General features: G+C 36.7%; 1 protein-coding gene across 1 annotated transcript; it reads left to right on the top strand.

Moving 5' to 3' along the window:
• The first annotated feature begins 13201 nt into the window (after nt 1-13201).
• LOC126377422 (uncharacterized) lies at nt 13202-15114 on the top strand. The gene is made up of 3 exons (XM_050025165.1): nt 13202-13473; nt 14056-14190; nt 14868-15114. Exons 1-3 carry the CDS (start codon nt 13254-13256, stop codon nt 14879-14881), a joined length of 369 nt encoding a protein of 122 aa, XP_049881122.1. The 5' UTR covers nt 13202-13253; the 3' UTR covers nt 14882-15114.
• The last annotated feature ends 755 nt before the right edge of the window (nt 15115-15869 follow it).

Genomic DNA, 15869 nt, shown 5'->3' with positions numbered 1-15869 from the left:
ACTCATGTCTCTTACAGGCTATTTAAATTTAGGTTTGTAATGATTATCAATGTGATGATTTATACACACCTAAACATAAACAAGAATGACGATTGTAATAACTAGAAATCCTCGTTTAAAATGAAACAACATTATCGAGAGTTTTTCACTAGACCAACAAGAAGGTAGAAATGTGAAAAAAATACAAGAAAACAAGAAACCCAATTCGTATTTTACATAGGATTTATTGTACTGACTATCACTGTACCTGAAATCACTGGGTTACCAGCGTGAAACTTTTTTACCCGACCTGCAAAAAATGGTAAATGAATAGGTCAAATATAAATTATATTCGGCTCTAAATTATAAATTATATTCGGCTTCAAATATAAATTATATTCATCTTTAAAACAATCAAATAATTATTTTACTTATTTACCTTAAAAAAGACTTATGCTCGTAACTACTAATGATGGGGTCCGCTTAGGTATGTCCTAACCTGAAGATATGACAGGTCCAGTTTTATACAGAGTCAAATACATTTTATTACAGAAGCTGCTGCCTGTGTGGTAACACATGCTACATGGTATACTTACTATAAAAGATATACGATGGAGTGTATTATATAATAATAATAATAATAATAATATTTATTTATTTCAAATAGCCTAATACACAGGTAGCTAAAAAATAAATTTTACAATGTGTGGCTGTTTCAAATTTACACGAGGCAATGACCTCTGAACTCCCAAACTAGAGTGAATCTGTATTATGGGAGTCAGAGTCAGTATATTATATAAGTGTGTATTATGTTTTATAGTGTATAGAAGATAGTACATGGTATTACGAGTATTACCCCAACTCCCATGTAGAATGATATCTGCTGGAAGAGATACTCGTATCTTATCGAAAATAAGCCTAAATGTTTGTATCTTGTGTATAGTCTTTATAATGTTCTATGTGTCAGTTTATACAACGCTCAACCGGCTGGACCACGGAGGCCGTATAAAGTTTTCCTGAAGTGATGTCAACGCTATCTCTGTTACATAATGATGGAACACCCTTTGAGGTAGTCAGTATGAAGTCAATATCCTTCTTGAGTTAAAAAACTTTCTTTATCATTTTCCTTTTCTCTACGAAAATCAGCACAAATAATCCGTTGCCGTGTTCAATAACGATTCATAACCTGGCAACCCTGATACGCACAGGGCGAAATTACAATGAATAAAAGATGAGGACAGAGAGGTTATGACGTCCATTCCTCCCTGGGGCGTTTGATATACCCCAATTGTAGGTGGAAAAATATTCGTTTGGCCCTCCCGTCTTCGTAGAGGTTGCTTTGACTAGTCAGGTGGAAAACCCCGAAAATACAGATAAGTACAGCAACTATTGAACAAGAAAAACAGTAAAACAAATAAAACAATTCTATTCTCAATTACGGTGGATTGGTTGTCTTTAGAAGACCTGTGGAACACCCGTCCCGACAAGCTCTGACCTGGTGTGCGCGTGGATAACGCAAAAGGGGGCAGCCTAAAGAGACCTGACGACACTCGATTGACCGAGAGTTGAAAACTCTTGGCATGTCATGGGAGCAAGCCACAGAGGGTGTAAAAGATCGCGAGGAGTGAAAATCTATTATTCGAGCTGTACATCCCAACAGGAATTAAAAAGGATCAGAAGAAGATTCCCAATTACGCCAAGTTAAGCCGTTGATACCGGGGCTACTAGCCCAAACACCTTCACCAGCCCGCACTGGAGCAGCGTGGTGGAATTGATAACATTGATAACAACATAGCATAGCAACACGCCTGTATCCCCGAAAGGAATACTGAGGGGGATGAGTCAGATCATGATTCTGAGTTAATATCAAGTGGAATTTTCCGTCACAAAATTTATTAGGACATTGATAATTTTAATTTTATTTGATTTTGTATACTTAATTTAATTTAATTTGACTTTATCTAATCTAATGTACATAAGTACATTAATTATAAAATTATGGATATTAATTTGAAATACATAATTTGAATTGTATTGAAAATTCGTGTATTTTTTTATTTTAAAATATTGTCAATTCTATATTTTTGCCATAGAAAATTTCACTTGATATTAACTCAGAATAATCAGCTGAATCATCCCCCTCAGTATTTGTTACGATGTCACTAACAAGCTGTATAGTATAAACACCCACCCCTCGATAGCTATGTTTAAGATCATAATGTCTTGTGTGGTGGAATTGACCAAACCGACGTAGTCAGTATCTAAAAACCAAAGACAATCGTTTTTTTTTTTTTACTCTCATGTAAATCTTTATAAACTATAGTGGTGTAAACAATAGTACATCTTATAATCTGGCATGCTTTAAGAACATTTTTAAATATATCCTGTATTTTCACGCCACTAAAAGTACGTTTAAAGTAATCAAATTCAAATCTAACCTGTCCGAAGTTAGATCCGAGTTGCGGTCGTTTTATCCCCGGATCTATCGAATGCGACCGTTAGAGTAAATTTAAATATCCCGTATTCGAACCACCGCAGCAATATTCATCAATTACTATCTACCCACTTAAAATCTGCGAGCTTCCATTTTCAAATCTAACCGGAGTGAAGTTTGTTGCGAAATGCGGTTCTCTTGCATAATTCAGGTTGGACTACCAGCGTAATCCCATATTAAGTTTAGTTAAGCATAATATTATTCATGTAGGGATTACGTCGTGTCTAACATGATGAACGATTACAGGCGATGGGCTGGTAACTTGCCACTATAATGTATTAATTAATTCAATTATATTTGTTTATTTCAGGTCAAAACATATCACATCCAAATAGTCTGTAGTTGGAGACATCGTAACGAAAACTTTGAGGATGATTCAGACCATGATTCTGAGTTGATATCAAGTGGAATTTTCCGTCGCAAAGGTATGGAACTGAAAATAATTTAAAAAACACATTTTTTTATGAATATTTTTTGATATCAACTCGCGTGACTTTAACATCATCTGCACAACGAGAAAATCTACAAGCAAACATATTACCTCTAACCGCAAGCCTTGCGCTTCCTTTCAATGTCATCAACATATTTAAGGTCGCCGTTATATCATACCCCAGATACTTAAAATTTACGTTTTAATAATATTGTCTTAACAAATATATTGACCCCGATTCCTGCAGAAACCTCCTAATTCTATTTTAAGTTATACCCGTTATTTTCTTATTAGCCGAAAAGGAGAGGACGGAGGATGACTGTTGGTATCAAAATAAACGAATGAATGAATGCATGATCTGGGCGAATAAAATAAGCATCTCGTTGATATGCAACCCGTTTGACGTGTGCTGTCAACTTAATTCTCTCGGGTTATTTGGCCAATGTAAAGTTTTGGAAGAGTGTGTTCCATAATTTTTCTGCCTGTCGATTAAAAATAGAGTAGACGGTGTGTACTGGAATCGGCACCATTATGAGAAAAGTATGAAATAAGAAAATATTTCGCTCTGACTCTTCTTTCTGTTTGGGAGATAGCCATGATTGACATACGGTCAATCCGTCCTGAAGGTTTGCTTACCACGGCCATAGAATAAGGAATAATACTACGCATAGAACGGCAACTCTCCGCTCCCCCCCGTCACACACACAGATGCGAGCGTACGATAACGTCAATGTGTAGTGTCTGTGTAAAAAGGTTGTTGGTATGACGTGTGCGGGGTATGTGGCATAACCACACCATAATCAAGACGCTTATAGTGACATCTAATGACGTGTGTTAAATTCTGATAAGTAGTTTAGGCGATAACAGACGTGCATACCTCACACATACATGGCTGTCAAACCACATAACCCCCCATTTTGCTTCGCCGCAGTCGGATAAAAACGACAGGGACGAGCTGAAACAACGCACCCAGTTTGTTCCACTTCAGACTAACTCAGCTAACTTTACTGGAGTTCTAGCTTTTTTTTAATTTTCAATTAAAACATTCTCTTAAGTTTTTCCGCATGGTATACTTTAAAGTAATTGATTCGTTCCCTAATGTTTCTGTTAGAATTTACTGTTGGACTGAAAAGCAATTTACTTTTAAACGCTTCTAATATAATTATTTGTTATTTTTTAGTTTTAAATTCTAACGGAAATTCTAATAGGAACGCCGGGTGAAACTCTAGTACCGGACTTGCAGCAATGAGTTATTAATTTAAGTGAAGTTTTCACTAACACAGTTGGCTCGACCAGTATAGACGGCGATACGGCTCACCAGCTATCATGTTGGTCTAACAGAAAGCTCAGTGAGGTGTGGGTATTTAGATCATCTTGTGATGGATGTACCTCTGACCACCCCAATTGCGATATAGCCGTGAGCTTATTTTATGTTATGTGAAATTGTAATGGGAGTGAAGCCGTTAGATTATAGTCTCATTATTTATTTATTATATTTTATTTATGAATAAATAAATAAATAAAATTATGGTAAGTAACGGAGGATTTCTAGAACCACTGGCTATTCAAAGCCACACTCTTGTCTGTGTAGCTCCATTCCTGTCTGACCTGTTCTTTTTTTGACGTGACTTATTGTAGATTTGCGGCTAATAATTTTAACAAAAACTTAAAATAAAAGTGACAATTAATTTATTTTTCACCCACCGACTTTATGAGTCTTCTTGTGTCGTGTGGGTCGTGAGGTGGATCACCAACCAAGCCCCTGAAATGGCTCATGTAACGATTACTCACATCAGTAAATAGTAACCGGGACCAACTTTATGAGTTGAAATTCACGTTTGAATCATACAGCATATTTATATATTACGTGCCGCCTTTTTTTTTGACGTGACTTATTGTAGATTTGCCGCAGATGGCATTAACTACTTGGCCGGACAAAGGGGAGCGCTGAAGGCTCTCACCCGGTACAACGTTTAAGACAACAGGCCTGAGGGTGCCTAGTTGGGCGCGAACCTCGGCTCAGGGCGTCGTCTGAGAGGAAAAATATTTGAAACAATTAATCCGACCCTAATGGGTCGATAGCGATAAGCGCTGAATGAGGGAAATCGTCGACCACGCCGGCGGGGTCGATATCGGGGTCCTGAAGTGTTTGGTGTCGCGAGCTGATTGGCTACCTCTATGGCTAGAGTAATCGGGTCGTCAGGATCGTATATTACGTCCTTCGGACGCCGATACTTTTCAGTACCGTCTCTAGTTACGTGCCGCCAAAGGCCCCTGAATGTAACGATTAGTCACTTACATCAGTAAATGGTAACCGAGACCAACTTTCCGAGTTGAAATTCACTTTTGAATCATGCAGCATTGATATCACGTGGTTAGCAGAATTTGTGCCCGGTTAATGACAATAAGCTCTCCCCCTATTAAATGGGACTTAAACATAGCTGGTGAAGAGTGGGTGTAATTAGTAATACTGTACAGACATGAGCAATATAATGTACCCACTTTAGGACTCTGTCGCACTAACATATTTGAAATTTAGTGAGACTTACAGTTCAATTTGTCAAAAAAGTTAATGTGACGTGGTACCAAAGTACATATTAATGCTCGTGACCGTACACATCTGCCTACTCCTTCGGGTAAACAGTTGTTGTTATGTGATGCTATTGTTGTTTCAATACCTATTTATGGGCAATTTAATATTAAAAGCAATAGTCATTCATCACCGTAGTATTATCCCCTTTTTCACAGTGTCCGCTTACCTAACCTGAAGATTTGACACGACCGGCTTTTAAACAGAAGCGACTGCCTGTCTGACTTTCCAACCCGCGAAGGAAAAACCAGCCCAATACAGGTTAGGTCACATACCTCCGAAAATGCTTTCTCGGGAATGTGGGTTTCCTCGCGATGTTTTCTTTCACCGCTGAGCACGTGATAATCATTTATGATCCAAACATGAATTTGAAAACAAATTCGACAATTATTGGTTTAGTGTGCTGAATTCGAACCTGCGACCTCAAAGTGTGAGGCAAGCGTTCTACTAACTGGGTTACCACGGCTTCATAGCAATAGTACGAAAAAAATGTGTAAATAGGTACAAAGGGGCTCCCTCAGTTCATTATACCCTACTTATACCTCTTGTTTCTTTGGAACGTTTATGTTAAAAACACGGACAAATAGTGTTTTATTATGTAAGTATTCTTACTCTGAAAACCCATTGTTGAAGCAAAGCTTCTTATGTATTGTTTATTGTTCTACTTTACAGAGCTTATGCCTGTTTATGACAACTTTATATAATATACTTTGCTTTAATAATATTTCGTTATACAACATAGAGATAAAATAATCTATACAAAGTGTTAGTGACATCGTAACGAAAACTTTGAGGGATTATTCAGACCATAATTTTGAGTCGATATCAAGTGGATTTTTCCATCGCAAAAGTATGTATCGTGAAATAATTAAAAAGAACACAAAATTTTCATATTTTTTTTTGACAGGACATTCGACTTGATATCAACTCAGAATCATGGTCTGAATCATCCCCCTCAGTATTCGTTACGGTGTCACTAACACCCATACCTACTTGTATTGCTACCGTATGTACTTGTACGGGGTGTAATTGAGGATGATTCAGCTTATTATTCTGAGTTATTATCAAGTGGAATTTTCCATCGCAAAAGTAAAGAATTGAAAATAATTTAAAAAAAACATGAATTTTGTGACGGAAAATTCCACTTGATATGAACCCAGAATCAGGGTCTGAACCATCCCCCTGAGTATTCGTTACGATGTCACTAACACCCTGTATACGTACATCATACTTATAAGCTCAGGTTTTCCCTAAGATGCTTTTGCAATAACATAATTAATTAAGTTACGTTAAGGATTCCACACGGCATTTATAATGTTAGCTGGTTATTTCATTGTTAAGCAAACACACAACACATAACACAAAATACATAACACAAAACACATAACAAACACACACACATACACACACACGCGTACCACTGATATATGTGAACTCGTCTGCCCCTACTACTTTAATTAATACGTGGTTAACTGTAATTAGCTTCACTAGCTTCATCATCATCATCATCAGCCCATTAACGTCCCCACTGCTGGGGCACGGGCCTTCCCTATGGATGGATAGGGAGATCGGGCCTTAAACCATCGCGCGGGCCCATTGCGGATTGATGGTTATTAACGACTGCTAATGCAGCCGGGACCAACGGCTTAACGTGCCTTCCGAAGCACGGAGGAGCTGGAGATGATTTTTTTTCTTGTGGTCACCCATCCTATGACCGTCCTTTGCGAATGTTGCTTAACTGCAACAATTGCAGACCGGGCGCGTTTACCGCTGCGCCACCGAGCTCCTCACTAGCTTATAACATAATATTATTGTAAAGTATTGTAAATGAGCTGTTGTTAACTCGAATAAATAAAAAAAAAAGCTTGACCATAAGATAAAATCGGCATAAAATCATAGATGTGCCGTTCCTGGGAATGTTTCCACTTTAGGAATGTTCCCGGAAGTAAATAACGCAAAAGTTATGTAAGAAGAGCTTTACTTCCTAACCTTCAGACAGATAGGATCAGAGTAAAAAAACAACAAGAAAAAGAAAATCAGCCCGTGTCCTTACAAGTGTTTTTACAATGGGAACACTATAATGCCATCTGTGGCAAGTCTACAATAAGTCAAGTCAAAAAAAAGACAATATTGAGTATTCGATATTGGTGCTAATTCCTATAAATACCATCTAATTTTATTTTAAGTTATATCTGTCATTTTCTTATCCGCCGAAAAGGAAAGGGACGGGTAATCGACAAGCATAAAATTTATGGAACACACGTCAATTTTAAGCACAAATCTAAACCAACCGTCTAAAAATTTTACATCCGTCAATAACCCGACACAGGTAAGTAGACAGAACGTCAAACGGATTGCATACCAGCGACGTACCTTTTGATTCGCCCGGGTTATTAATTCATTTACTCATTCTTCCTAAAATTAAGAGCTGTGAATCATCCGTCCCTTTCCTTTTCGACGGATATGAAAATGACGGATATAACTTAAAATAAAATTAGGCGGTGTCTGCAGGAATCGGGGCCATTAATTTCTATTTGATATTGCCACGTGTTCCAAAGAAAAAGAGTCGTTACAAACAGACGAACAGACGGACGGACAACAAAGTGATCTAATAAGGGTTCCGTTTCGGCTTTTAAGGTTCGGGACGCTAAAAATATGAAAAGCTTTCAATTTAAATTACACGAACACCGCTTAGGAGGTTTGTCGTTCGTGTTAATTTAACACAAATACTGGAAAGGGATTTTAATCCCTTCAATTTCTCTCACAAAACAACACAATTTATTTCCAAGTTTGTTGTGTTCCCCGTTCCCTCTATTGTCGTTATTCTCATTGTTGTAAGTAATTTACTTACGAATTGCTTGAGCTGTGAATACATTTAATGGTAAACGTTATTTCATTAAAGAATAGAAAGGACTGTGCCTTAAATAAGTCAGTATTTATAAAGTTGTTACCTAGCTAATGTAAACAAGAAAAAATATAATGCGTTCGCATGTTTGTCCTCGTCATGTGTACCTAGCTAGCTATGCGATTAGTACTTAGGTACTATAAGCTTTTTAATGATAACATAACAAGCTCACGAGTATATCCCAATTGGGGTAGGCAGAGATCCATGGAAAGATGAACTAAGGGCCACACTTCACCCAGTTTTCTGTTAGGCCAACGTGATAGGTGGTGAGCCGTATCGCTAAATGACAAGTAATATAAATTAAATTAATTAAGTATACTTATAAGTTAATAAATAATAAGAATCCATTTCATATAAAATGTGGCCAAGACGAGATCATATCAATCATAATGTCAAAAGTTATCAGATCTCATGTAGAGCCAAGCTTCTAACTCCACATTTTTTTTTTGACGAGACTTATTTTGGCCGGACAAATGGTGAGCGCTGAAGGCTCTCACCCGGTACAACGTTTAAGACAACAGGCCTGAGGGTGCCCAGTAACTCTACACGGGCTAACTATAATACAAATCCAATGTTTACAACCTCTACACGTTAGGCAAAATATGGGGCTTGTTTTCCATTTTCGTAAAAAATATTATAATATTAGTAAACGCAAACCGAATGAGACGATTATTATTAAGTACTTATACAATTTGAGCATAAAATATAGGTAAGATAACATAATCCTACATACCCACTCCTTAAAAAAATAATGAGGAGCAATAACTCCTTGACAACAATAAAGAGCAGGATGCCTCAAATTAGATGTATGAAATGCTCGATATTTTTCTTCAGGCGTTTACTTCACGGATGCGATTTTCTTCGAAAAAGCACACAACTAGCAGCCACATTTTGTTGATTACTATTCTTAATACTTGTGTCTACACACATACATAGATATTTTTTTAGGAATCTCCCGGGCTGGTTTTAAATCTCGAATAGAAAGAGAAAAAAACACGTCCAATGCAGGTTGCATTGGAGCAGTATGGTGAAGTATGCTTCATACCCCCACCGGTTGATTGAGGGGAGGCCTGTGCCCAGCAGTGGGACGTATTTAGGCTGTTTATGAATCAAAGTATCATTACAATTACACAATACATGTAACGTAGAGACACTTCATAGATAGGAAATGAACATTCAAACACTTTCAAGTAGGTACCTATTATCGACACTTGCTCTCAATCTTGAGCTTCGAAAGTTTCTCTAAACTAGGGGTGATTCAACTCTTAAGGGCCCCAACACCTGTAACTAACTACCTACAACTAGAGGAGAGCCGAGAACCCCCTTTTTTAATCTAAGATAAAGGCTACATTAAGTACCTAACCATCGAGACTGGAAGGAGACACCAACTTACATTTGCACCTACAAAAACATACAACTGAAGGACCTAACACTGTTCTTTAATTTTTCCACCAGCATTTTTAAAGTTGTCCTCCCTTATCTTTCGACAATGTTGTATTTGCCGGTCTGTTTGGCTGTTTTGTAAAGGGATACGGTTGGGTTGGTGTTGCTGGGGATGAAGATAGTAAGTTGGTAATGCAGTATCTCTAGGTAGAAGACTTGACAATAGGGACTCTTGTTTTACCGGTCGCTGAACATTAGGGAGAGACCATGGTAACGGTACAATGCGGAATCTATTTATTTGAAATACTTATTATGCTTATAATAATTAAGGCCTAAGCATAGCACACGGCGTATTTTACACGCGCAGAAGACGCGCGCAGGCACACGAAATACAATGTCAAATCCATTTAAATGATTTAAGACAACTAAGGGGTTAAAAAGTTCACATCCAAGCAATTAATTTAAAAACATAATGCTATTTGATATTTGTTCGCATTGCGCATTTACTTTTCTATGCGCAAATGTCAAATTACAATGTTGCTTTTTAGGGTTCCGTAGCCTAATGGCAAAAAACGGAACCCGTATAGATTCGTCATGTCTGTCCGTCCGTCCGTCCGTCCATCCGTATGTCACAGCCACTTTTCTCCGAAACTATAATAGCTATACTGTTGAAACTTGATAAATATGTGTATTCTGTGAACCGCATTAAGATTTTTATGCAATGATAGAAAAAAACAATAAATTTTGGGGGTCCCCATACATAGAACTGAATCTCAAAAAATTTTTTTTCATCAAACCCATACGTGTGGGGTATTTATGGATAGGTCTTCCAAAATGGTATTGAGGTTTCGGTCTGCGCGAGAGACACTTCCAAAGTGGTAAAATGTGTGTCCTCCCCCCCCCCCCCCCTGTAACTTCTAAAATAAGAGGAGCATAAAACTAAAAAAAAATATATGATGTAGATTAGCATGCAAACTACCAACGAAAATTGGTTTGAACCAGATCTAGTAAGTAGATTTTTTATATACATCATAAATCGTAAACCGTAATTTACTTTTATATTATGTTACGTGCTGTTACGGAACCCTTCATGGGCGAGTCCGACTCGCACTTGGCCGCTTTTTTTTAAATTAATTGCTTCGATGTGGCATTTTTAACCCCCCAGATCTTAAGAATGAAGTGAATTGGATAAAATAACAAATAAAAATAAGCTGAACCATTTGTCTGTCTTGTGTTAGTCTTATTGTTTTATATCATATTCTGTGTACAATAAACTGTTAAATAAATAAATAACATTTTCTTTTCTATGCATCATTCTATCGGTCTTATAAGTTACTAGCGACCCGCCCCGGCTTCGCTCGGGTGCAATACTGAGAGAAAAAATGAAATTATTTACATCACATTAAAAAGCGCAAAAATATAACAGTATTTCTCCAATATTTAATGAGTGTTGTTATACATATAAACCTTCCTCTTTAATCACTATAAATATAGATATAGCGTACATTTATGAATCAAATAAAAGAGAAGGTGCAGGTTGTGTTGTATCGGGAGGTGAAGGTTTTGGCGGGAAGAAGAGAGGATTGGCGATTGCTCCACCGACAAGAGCGCAGCTCTTAAATAGAGAGAGAGATATGGATATAGGGACAGAAAAAGCGACTTTTTATACTATGTAGTGATGAGGAAGACCGCTTCTCTCATGCACTACTGTCTACCTTAGATTCCCCATACAACGTCCACCCCCTGCCATTGACAACAGATTATCATCGTAACGGACACTTTATTGTACTCCGTTTTATACCGTATCGGAGAGCACGGAAATCAATAGCCCTTAAAAATTTTCATTTGTTTTAACTGCTTAATGTTCGGACCACGAACAAAATATAAAAATATCTATGGTTTTGTTACTATTAAAAAGGTAGTGTCATAGACAAATAGTGGACTTCCTTCTTGGCATCAAAAATGGATGCATACATATTTCATATTTTCTTGTGTTAAATTAATTAATTCAACGAATATTAAAAACATGTTGATTTATAAAACATTAATAATAAAAGTGTAAAATGTGAATTAGTGAAAAACCAATAAACTTTAAAATATTTCTTTATGTGGTCGTTTAATTACCAGCACACCACTCAACCAACACATCTAGAACGCTACATAAAATTGGTCCTTCGAGCGTGAAACAAAATTGGTCCTTCGAGCGTAAAAAAAATGGTTCTTCAAGCATGAAACATCAAGAACATCAAGATGAAAAAATAATGTTATAGATCCTTCGGAGTACAATGTGATGACTATCGTTGAGATCACATAAAACAAAGCCTGCATTTCGTCGGGATGAAGAAATTATCTTCACAACCTTTGAGCTATCTTCAGGGTTGAGTATTTATCTGCGTGTTGACTTCGCGTTGAAGTAATCTTCAGCAATACCTTCGAGCTATCTTCAGGGTATTTTAAACTACGTGTTGTCTCCGCGTTGAAGAAAATTATCTTCAAAAAACACCTCTGATCTATATCGAGGTATTTATATTTTAACTACCTAAATACGTGTTCTACGCGTCGAAGAAAATTATCTTCAGAAAACCTCTGATCTATATCGAGGCATTTATAATTTAACTACGTGTTCTACATTTAGAAGACAAATAACATAGAAAACAGTAACCCGCAATATCGTCGGAGTTTACAAAAACCATCGTGTCATCGTCGCGGTGAAGACATTCGTGTAATTACGAAACAAGAAGAAATAAGAAGTTAGTCCTATTTACAATTATTTACAAGCTATTTACATATTTACACCTTTTTATATACATATAGAAGAAGTGAAGACAAAGAAAAATAGAAAACGGATTGGTTTCCTATAATAAATAATTCGTCGTAAGAAGAAATTAATAATAAGAAAAACAAAATCATCATAAGAAGAAATTCATCGTTCGTTTCGTCATAGAAAATTTCCTTCGTGTCGTCAGTGGTTCGTAATAATATTTTATTATTCAACATTTTCGTGTCCTCCATTTTGAAGATAGAAGAAAGAAGCAATTTATTTTCAAGATATTTTTTCAACATTGCAACATTATCGTGTATCATTCGACGTCATCGTCATCGGTCAAGTTTCTAGGCGGGAAGAGTCCGTCGGGTATCGTCGGCAAAAGTCGGAAGTGTCCTCGTGCGCAACTTCGCTGTGATTGGGCAAGATTTCTCCTCGACCAAGGACAACTGTCATTATTCTACTCGTTCGGAAACACCGAGAGACGCATGGTAAAATAAAATAATCAAATTAATATCACACAACCACAACTACGTTGACAATTTGTAATGTCATATTGTATTTTTTTTTAATGTCATGATATAGAATTATTTTTTTTTAAGAAAAAATTTCAAGTAATTTTGTACAAGACGCCATTTTGAACGCCTTCTTTCTTTCTTTGCGCTGCAGTGTTTTGTTTTGCGTATATAAAGTAAATTGTTAATTAAGATGGAGTTAAAAGAATACGTTAGTAATCGAAGTTACATCAAGGGTAGCATAACTCGAATTGAGACTTATTGCATGGGGGCACAGTTTGATGCTTCTGCATGCAACTTGTTGCGCGAAAAGCGGCTTCGCATTGTTCAACTGTTTAAAGATTACGAGAAGCTGAACAAGCAGATCCTATTGCTTGACCCTGACGAGAAGGAGAACTACGACGAATACGAGAGTAAGTATTTTAAATGCATTTCAATAATTGACAATGCTACAAATAAAATTCCGAGTCCCCTTCAGGGAGATTTCAAAAAATTACCAAAAATTACAATCCATCCTTTTGATGGTAAAAACATTGTGGACTATTACCCGTTCATTAATATGTTTAAAGCAGTGATTCATACTGACACTAAATTAACTTTGTGTGAAAAGCTTTATTATTTGCGCTCACATTTGGCTGGGGAAGCTTTCGATTTAATAAAAAACTTAACGCTCACTGATGAGAATTATAACACAGCACTGGAGTTACTTGAAAACAGATATGATAACATACCTAAAATCGTTAATTATCATGTTAATTGCATACTTGAATTGCCATCTTTTACAAAATGCACTTCTGAGCACTTGCGGTCACTCCTTGCAAATGTTAAGTTGCACTTGGGAGCTTTGAAAAACTTAGAGCAGCCTGTGGACAAGTGGGACATCCTATTGATAAATATTTTAGCAAAAAAGGTGGATAGTTACACATATAGGGGCTTTCACTTAGAGAGGGATTCCAAGGTTGTACCTAGCATGGCTGAATTTACCACATTTTTAGAAAAACGCGCCATCGCGATGGAGAATACTGCAGAGGAGAAGCTGACTGCAGAGAAGCAGCCGCATAAGCAGCAGCCGATGAAGTCTGGTAAGGCTAGTTTCGTGGCTTCCGGCGTGGCTTCTAACATCAATACATGTAAGTATTGTCAGCAACCTCACAGATTGTTTGAGTGTGTCAAATTTAAATTAATGCCTGAAAAAGATAGACATCATTTTGTAAAAAATAATAATTTATGTCCACTATGCCTGAATTATCATCGAGGCCAATGTATGCTGCGTCTCAAGTGTGCCATTTGTCAACAAAAGCATAACACCCTAATCCACATCCATACACCAGCTGCTGCTCATCACAGCGCTTCTAACGATAACAACATTGCTGCTGTTTCTATGTCCGGCACTTCTCGGACAAAAAATGTGCTGTTGCCTACTGCAAAGGTACGGCTCATAAGTAAAAATGGTACTTTTATATATGCCAGGGCCCTGCTCGATAGTGGGAGCCAAATGTCTTTTATTTCAGAAAAAATTGCTGAACAAATTGACTGTGACATAAGTCACACAAACCAGGTGATCACAGGAATCATTGAGGGCACCAATAGTGTCACTAAAAAGGCGGATTTGTCTGTTTACTCGTCTATAAACGAGTTTAATATGCCTGTGTCATGCTGTGTAGTTAAAAACATAACGTGCCAATTGCCACAAGAAACATTTGATATTTCAAATTTTAAAATTCCATCTTATGTCAAATTAGCTGACAAAAACTTCAACCAAACGGATGACATCTCTTTATTATTGGGATGTGATATCTTCTTCCAGGTGCTGCAGCGTGAGTCGTTGCCGTTATCCCCATCTGGTCCGTTTTTGGTCAATACAAGTTTTGGATATGTCGTCGCGGGGAATTTGCCGGTATCTGCTGGCAAAATTTCTTCATGTAATCTATGCCTTACAATTGAAGGTAAAAATAATATATTTAAAGGTTGCAATGACATTGAAGGTAATAATTTATTAAAAACCTGTGATGATATTCCGGACATAAACTTAATTCCTGATTCAATAATTGAAGAAAATTCTTTAGTTAATAATTGTAATTCTATTCAAGGTCAGGCTTCAACTAATACTTGCAATTCACAAAAAACTTCAATATGTGAACTTGATAATAATATCTCCAAATTTTGGGAGTGTGAGAAGGTCCCTACTGTGTTTAAAGAGGGCACCACTGAACATGAATTAGCAGAAAAATGTTTTCAAAATTCTGTTAAACTAATAAATAAACGATTTTCTGTTGCATTACCACTAAAACTTGATTTACAAGATGTGCAATTAGGTGAATCATTTTCAACTGCATTACAAAGGTTTTATAACCTAGAAAAACGATTTTTAAAAGATGTCAATTTGCATCAAAAATATAAAAGTTTTATTCACGAGTACATTGAGCAGGGACATGCGTGTTATTATGATATTTCTAACTATGACATGAGTGCAGGTAATGTTTATTTTCTTCCTCATCATCCAGTAATCAATCCAAACAGTAAGACAACCCCCGTACGCGCAGTGTTTGATGCTAGCATGAAAACAAAAAATAATTTGTGTTTAAATGACATCATGTTAAATGGGCCGGTTGTTCAGAACGACCTTTTTGACATTCTGATTCTATTCAGAACTTATAAGTTTGTTATATTGTGTGACATTAAATCAATGTATAGATGCATTCTAGTTGACAATAAGTACTGCTGTTTACAAAATATATTGTGGAGAGATAACATGCATGATCCAGTTCAGTGTCTTCAATTACAAACCGTTACTTACGGATTAAAGAGT

This window comes from Pectinophora gossypiella, chromosome 23 (genome assembly GCF_024362695.1).
Source record: "Pectinophora gossypiella chromosome 23, ilPecGoss1.1, whole genome shotgun sequence".
In the NCBI taxonomy this organism is placed as follows: Eukaryota; Metazoa; Arthropoda; class Insecta; order Lepidoptera; family Gelechiidae; genus Pectinophora; species Pectinophora gossypiella.
The sequence above is the reverse complement of the archived record's forward strand: the minus strand, read 5'-3'. Positions and strand labels throughout refer to the sequence as shown.

Bases quoted from the DNA above. Each gene is read 5' to 3' on its own strand.
- LOC126377422 (XM_050025165.1), top strand. From the start codon at position 13,254: ATGGAGTTAAAAGAATACGTTAGTAATCGAAGTTACATCAAGGGTAGC. The intron at 13,474-14,055 runs GTAAGTATTTTA...CCACATTTTTAG, and splicing joins GAACTACGACGAATACGAGA to AAAAACGCGCCATCGCGATG.